Here is a 7324-nt window from a genome sequence, read left to right as displayed (position 1 = left end):
TCATACCATTAACCAAATATATTCTCCTTATCGTTTTGATAATTTACATCTACGTGTTCATAGAGTGAATTTATCACTACTCAAGACTGTTGAGTACATAATGAAACAGAGATTGTAATAACTTGATTTTCGAGTTTCGTTGTTCACTCTTCTTGCACAATTAGTTGTTGTGAAATGAGTTATCTCTAAATACTTATTTGTGTGTTTAAAGCAACTGCAAAGTGTAACAAAGATAAGTTTATTGAAAACTTCATGAGTGTAGTTTAGCAATATACTGTAATATGGGAATACGCATATAATAACAACAACTGTTCTGGTTCGTATTTTAGACGTTGTTGGTCTCAATTTATGGGTTAAGTAGGTGGTTATGGTCGTTCAAAAATACAATTATGTTCTACGAAACCAAATCTCAACAAGAAAAAAAATGTATAACAAGTGAAAACGTCTCCTCGATTACTAGAAAAGACGTTTACTAATTTTAAACGAAGAAAATTTAAGATGATTTCTAAGGACAAAACACTATATGTGTGTGACTTAATTCTTGTTATTTTATGAATATGATTAACAATACACTATTCTAACGTCAAAACGTGATTAATATACGTTATTTTATTTCAATTTGAATAGAGTAAAGAAAACACAAAATATCTCAAATTTGTTTTTAGTAAAAAGGATCATATCACATGTAAGGGGGAGAAGAATCCATCTGCTTTTGTTCAACACTACTGTGCTTTTTCTAATGCATATCAAATGATTAAAGTTTACTAGTAATTGATTACAGCACAATTAAATTAATCAAAACCCACTACAGAGACTTTTACATACCCCAGATTCCTCTAGCTGAAGCAACTCTGCTATTAGATCTAGCAGTGAGTTCATACAAGATCCTAGCAAACGAATCAGAATACTTACCATCTTGGAAAAGCAGCTCGGCGAAAGCATTCTCGTATGCGAGTAGCAATCCTCTGTTCTGAGGCTCAGAGACGAGGTTCTCGAGTATCATTGCAGCTTTTCTGCAAACTTCTGGAACCGGATGCGGAGTCTTTATCACTTTCAGCAATCTATCAACCGCCCTGGAAACAATCATAATGGTGTGTGTCATTGTTGCGATCTTAAACAGTTTGAATGTATTTGATAGAGAGGGAGCAAAGTTTTTTTTTTATATACCATCTCTCACTAGCGAGCTTTAATCTGCAGTCCATGTTAACCTCCACAAGATTGTAGAGTGCTCCAACAGCTGCGGCTTGTGCATCAACGGCTTGTATGCTCAAAAGATCGACCAGTCTCTTGTGTATCTACAAGGGATTGATTCATTGTTGGGTTTATTCTCTACTTAAAATGAGCAAGTAAGCAGAAACCATAAGATGATTTACAAGAAAGAATGTATCTAACCTGTGGGATTAGTGGACTAATGAAAGGTTCATTGTCGGGATTGATTATCAAACGCCCCAACAACTCAGCTGCAGCACAATTCCAAGCCTTGACGGATGAATCAAGAATTCCGACCACAGCTTGAACAGCTTTCTTTTCACTATTTGCATAAGTGACGATTGACCACATTAAGTTGGAGTTTGAAACAAGTTATGACGAATTTTGTTAGAAGAATAGAGGAAGATACAAATTCTCACTTTATGTTGATGTATGACTGTTTAAGCGAGCTGAAGATTCGCAGATCCATCAGATGCGCTAGGTTTACAATTGTCTCGAGCGAGTTTGTGACTAGCTCTTCGTCCTCTGTAAACATAAAAGTCGTTAAGAGAATACTTCCACCATCAAGTATCAAGAACATAAAGGAAAGAGAGAGAATCCATTGATGCCAATTCAATCCAAGAAGAACAGAGGAAAATGTGAGGAATTAACTAGTAAAGGGAACAAAAAAAGTTCGGATTAGTATTCCTCCTTACCGGTCATGTGATCTTGTATGCACTGAAAAACAGTTTCTAAGCAATGGCGATGCTGGGCCATTACAACTTCATTATCTGGCATGAAGGAGAAGTTGCGGATAACGTTTGATGCAGCAATGGCGCACATTTGTTTCTCTGATCTCCCTTCATCGTCTAGATTAAATAAACCATCCTCTTCCATCCACCACTGAGATGACTGATGTTTTTTTTTCCCTAATACTTCAGCAGCTGAAGAACCAATTCCAGATCTGCTAGGCCAAAGAACAACCGCACTTAGGTTCTAAATATAAACAAAGATAATATAATATTAAATTGAAAGCAGTATCGAAATTGACTAACCCAGGGGGTTGAATAGAGGCTAGAGCATCATACTCATTGCCAAATCCCGTAACTGAAGTATTTGTACCTAGAGTTCTGACCCTAGTTCCTCTTGTTAGGTCCTTTGGGAGAGCTATATCACGCCAGTCATCTATCTGCCAAATTTGTAGCATATGTTGGTTCAAAGAACAGAGGAAAAACATAATTCTAACACTAAACTTCAATCCCAATATACAAAACCATAACAATGGCTTATACAGAAACAATTAAATCAACTCACAATTAAGAGAAGGGCATCAAGCAAGCCAGATATCTTTGCTAGAGGCGTGAAATCTCTTCGAATATCCTCCTTTTCCTTGAAGGAGAGCAATGTAAGCGTATTCAAAGCCCATGTCACCTCACTCTTCAAACCACTCTGTAGTGCAAGGACTATTCTTCTGTTGTTCTGTTCTACAAATTCCAATAATCCCAGCAAAACAACCAATAAGAAACCAAACCGTAATTCTCTACTAAATAATAACACAATATCCAAAAATATGAAGAGTAATGAGTTTTAAGCTAGTGGTGCAAGAGACCAAAGAGTGAGAGTCTTGTGAATTCTAACTCCTTTAAGAACCAAACATAGGAAGTGGTAATCCATTCATCAGTATAAGGAAGTACTAATAAATTTCAACTTAGTTTCAAAAATCCCCAATTCAGTAAATTCCAGTACCAATTCGACCATACAACCATGATCTAGAACCATTCCATGGAGACAAAACCCAAATTTTCTACTGAGACTCCACCACTCTGATTCGTACTTAGTACTCGTTACTGGTTAAAGCACACAATATTCTAGAATATATTAAAGTTCTGAGCTAAAAGCTGAATGGTGCCTAAGAACCACAGACTCTTAACTCTAAGCTAGAGTAACAAATAAACAAACAAACAAAAAGCCTCTATGCACAAGGACGGTAGCTCCACGAGAACAAAACAACGACGATACACTAATTGCGAGCTTACCCATGAAGGAATTGTGAACAAGCAGAGAAGGACCGAGTAGAGCTGACGGAGACATCGCTTCGGCCGCCGCAGCTGCAGCTGCAGCAGCAGCTGAGTTAGCACTTGTACTACCGAATGGACGACCTCTCTTCGCCGGTGGTCCCGAAGATCCACCGGAATTACCGCCGGATTTCCCAAGCTCCCGTTTCTGCATCTCTCTCTCTATAATTCGGGGAAAAGTTAGGGTTCGTCAATTCAATTTGTCCCGGAGTTTTTTAAGTCCGGTTTAATACAATAAAATTAAATTTATTATAAGAAAGCACTAAAAAGGCTCTTTCTCAGTCAGAGGGTTCCGGTATAATCGAAATTAAAAACATTTCAGTACGGTTTAACCGGTTTTGAAAAATCAGACGACCCTCCTAGTATACAGAGGTTTCCGGTTTAACTGAAATAAAAAAACGTTCCCGTCTTCACGTGGATGGTTTTCTATACAGACTAAAACTTGCAGAGGAAATCGCCAAACCCTGCGCTGCCGTTGTTTCGCCGCCGAAGCAAGCTTGAGCTCCACCAACGATTTAAGGTGAATTTTTAGATTCCAGTTTTGGTTCCCAGTGTTTGATTTGAACTTTGAAATCTTCTGGAATCGAGTTAGTACCGTGTTTAGAATTTTTCCAAACAGCATCTCTCTCGTTTTGATAATCTCTCTGAGAATTTCACAACTCTGTGTGTTTCGATTCGCTACCAGATTTTTCGAATTTGGGAGTTCTCACAATTAGGATTTGGATTGGTGATTTGATGCTTTGTTCCTAAATTTTATGTTAACTGATTTGAATCGCATCGACTCTGATAATGTCTCTTGATACAAGTATGAATCATTATGAGTACTGAATTTGCTTCTTGATATTATCTGCAGGTAGCTGTGTGTTGTGTAAATTGAAGAGATGGATGAGTATGATGGTAGAAAAGTTAGGAATATTTGTATTTTAGCACATGTAGACCACGGTAAGACGACCCTAGCTGACCACCTGATTGCTTCCTCTGGTGGCGGTGTACTTCATCCGAGACTTGCTGGGAAGCTTAGGTTCATGGACTATCTCGATGAAGAACAGAGGCGTGCAATCACGATGAAGAGCTCTTCGATTTCTCTTCGATATAAAGACTATTCTTTGAACCTGATTGATTCCCCTGGGCATATGGATTTTTGTAGTGAAGTCTCAACAGCTGCTCGGTTGAGTGACGGGGCTTTGGTTTTGGTTGATGCTGTTGAAGGTGTCCATATTCAGACGCATGCTGTGTTGCGTCAAGCTTGGATTGAGAAATTGACTCCTTGTTTGGTGCTTAACAAGATTGATCGGTTGATTTGTGAGTTGAAGTTGAGCCCCATGGAAGCATATACCCGTTTGATTAGGATTGTTCATGAGGTTAACGGGATTGTGAGTGCTTATAAGTCGGAGAAGTATTTGTCTGATGTTGACTCTATACTCGCTAGTCCCTCAGGTGAGCTTTCTGCTGAGAGTCTGGAGTTGTTGGAGGATGATGAAGAAGTCACTTTTCAGCCTCAAAAGGGTAATGTGGTCTTTGTGTGTGCTTTGGACGGGTGGGGTTTCGGGATCGCTGAGTTTGCCAATTTCTATGCCTCCAAGCTTGGAGCTAGTGCAAATGCGTTGCAGAAATCATTGTGGGGTCCTCGTTATTACGTTCCTAAGACTAAGATGATTGTAGGGAAGAAGTCTTTAAGTGCAGGAAGCAAGGCAAAACCAATGTTTGTTCAGTTTGTGCTTGAACCTTTGTGGCAGGTTTATGAGGCTGCACTAGATCCCGGTGGGGATAGAACAGTTCTTGAGAAAGTTATCAAATCTTTCAATTTATCTATTCCACCACGCGAACTTCAGAACAAGGATCCAAAAAACGTTCTTCAATCAGTAATGAGCCGTTGGCTTCCTTTGTCTGATGCAGTCTTGTCTATGGCTGTGAAACATCTGCCAGACCCCATTGCAGCACAGGCATATAGAATCCCCCGATTGGTTCCAGAAAGGAAAATTATCGGTGGTGACGATGTTGATTCAAGTGTCCTTGCAGAAGCAGAGCTTGTTAGAAAATCAATTGAGGCTTGTGATTCTAGCCGTGACAGCCCCTGTGTCGTATTTGTTTCAAAAATGTTTGCTATTCCCATGAAAATGATTCCTCAAGATGGAAATCACAGGGAGAGGATGAATGGTTTAAATGATGAGGACAGTAAAAGTGAGTCGGATGAGTGCTTCCTTGCATTTGCTAGGATCTTTAGTGGGGTTCTTCGCGCTGGGCAAAGAGTCTTTGTAATTGCCGCTCTATATGATCCCCTCAAAGGCGAATCATCTCACAAGTACATTCAGGAAGCAGAACTGCACTCCCTATATCTTATGATGGGGCAAGGTTTAACGCCAGTAACTGAAGTGGAAGCCGGAAATGTAGTGGCTATAAGAGGTCTTGGACCATATATATCAAAAAGTGCAACACTTTCATCGACTAGAAACTGCTGGCCCTTAGCCAGCATGGAGTTTCAGGTTTCTCCTACTCTTAGAGTAGCGATTGAACCATCGGATCCTGCAGATATGAGTGCTTTGATGAAAGGTCTAAGACTTCTGAACCGAGCAGATCCATTTGTGGAGATCACGGTGTCTGCTAGAGGAGAACACGTTCTTGCTGCTGCTGGAGAGGTTCATTTAGAGAGATGTGTTAAAGATTTGAAAGAGAGATTTGCCAAAGTGAACATTGAAGTCTCCCCGCCTCTCGTTTCCTACAGGGAGACCATTGAAGGTGATGGATCTAATCTCTTGGAAAGTTTGAGATCTCTCAGCTTGAATACTTCTGATTACATAGAGAAGAGAACTCCTAATGGCAGATGCATTATCAGAGTACACGTCATGAAATTACCGCACGCTCTTACTAAGCTGCTGGATGAGAACACTGAATTGCTTGGTGACATAATTGGAGGTAAAGGCAGTCATAGCGTTAAAATACTAGAATCTCAAAACCCAAGTCTCGGAGAAAATGTGGATCCCATCGAAGAATTGAAGAAACAGTTAATTGAAGCTGGTGTCTCATCAAGTTCTGAAACCGAAAAGGATCGTGAAAAATGTAAAACAGAATGGTCGAAACTACTCAAGAGGATTTGGGCGCTTGGTCCACGAGAAAAAGGTCCAAACATATTGTTCGCTCCAGATGGTAAAAGAATCGCCGAGGATGGAACAATGCTTGTAAGAGGCTCTCCTCATGTCTCTCAAAGACTTGGCTTCACAGAGGATTCTACTGAGACACCTTCAGAAGCATCTGAAACAGCACTGTATAGCGAAGCTCTGACTCTCGAGAGCAGCATCGTCTCAGGTTTTCAGCTAGCAACAGCATCAGGACCTCTATGCGATGAACCAATGTGGGGATTAGCTTTCAACGTTGAGTCTCATCTCGCTCCCGCAGAAGATTCTGAAACAGATAAACCCGAACACTTTGGCATTTTCACAGGACAAGTCATGACAGCTGTCAAAGACGCCTGTAGAGCCGCCGTGCTTCAGAAAAATCCAAGGATTGTTGAAGCAATGTACTTCTGCGAACTGAACACCGCACCCGAGTATCTTGGTCCAATGTACGCGGTTCTAAGCAGAAGACGAGCTAGAGTGCTTAAGGAAGAAATGCAAGAAGGTTCGTCTCTGTTCACAGTCCATGCTTACGTGCCTGTTTCAGAAAGCTTCGGTTTCGCAGACGAGCTGAGAAAAGGAACGTCCGGTGGTGCGAGCGCTCTGATGGTTCTCAGCCATTGGGAAATGCTCGAGGAAGATCCCTTCTTTGTTCCCAAAACCGAAGAAGAGATCGAGGAGTTCGGCGATGGAGCAAGCGTGCTCCCGAACACAGCGAGGAAGCTCATCAACGCAGTAAGACGCAGGAAAGGTTTACACGTTGAGGAGAAAGTAGTTCAACACGCCACAAAACAAAGAACCTTGGCTCGTAAAGTTTGAGTTTATTATTACACCTGTTACCTTTTTTGATTGGGCTTCGAATTGGGCTTGTGCTCACTTTGGTACATGTTGGAGAAATTTTACAAATGAAGAAGAAAGAGGATAGTTTTATAAATTGTTTTCAAAACTATA

The 7324-nt window shown here is 40.6% G+C and overlaps 2 protein-coding genes across 2 annotated transcripts; one reads left to right on the top strand and one right to left on the bottom strand.

Annotated features, from left to right (window-relative positions):
• Positions 1-645: 645 nt before the first annotated feature.
• Positions 646-3449, bottom strand: LOC17890659 (armadillo repeat-containing protein LFR). The gene is made up of 8 exons (XM_006297586.2): positions 3225-3449; positions 2503-2672; positions 2244-2377; positions 1905-2152; positions 1629-1734; positions 1393-1531; positions 1168-1295; positions 646-1073 (listed from the first exon to the last, which is right to left on the bottom strand). Exons 1-8 carry the CDS (start codon positions 3415-3417, stop codon positions 818-820), a joined length of 1374 nt encoding a protein of 457 aa, XP_006297648.1. The 5' UTR covers positions 3418-3449; the 3' UTR covers positions 646-817.
• A 237-nt stretch (positions 3450-3686) lies between these two features.
• Positions 3687-7307, top strand: LOC17890754 (elongation factor-like GTPase 1). The gene is made up of 2 exons (XM_006296829.2): positions 3687-3783; positions 4117-7307. The coding sequence occupies exon 2, from the start codon at positions 4145-4147 to the stop codon at positions 7190-7192; it is 3048 nt and encodes a 1015-aa protein (XP_006296891.1). The 5' UTR covers positions 3687-3783; positions 4117-4144; the 3' UTR covers positions 7193-7307.
• The last annotated feature ends 17 nt before the right edge of the window (positions 7308-7324 follow it).

The sequence above is a fragment of the Capsella rubella genome, unplaced genomic scaffold (assembly GCF_000375325.1).
Source record: "Capsella rubella cultivar Monte Gargano unplaced genomic scaffold, Caprub1_0 scaffold_3, whole genome shotgun sequence".
In the NCBI taxonomy this organism is placed as follows: domain Eukaryota; kingdom Viridiplantae; phylum Streptophyta; class Magnoliopsida; order Brassicales; family Brassicaceae; genus Capsella; species Capsella rubella.
This window is presented reverse-complemented; position numbering and strand designations above follow the sequence as displayed.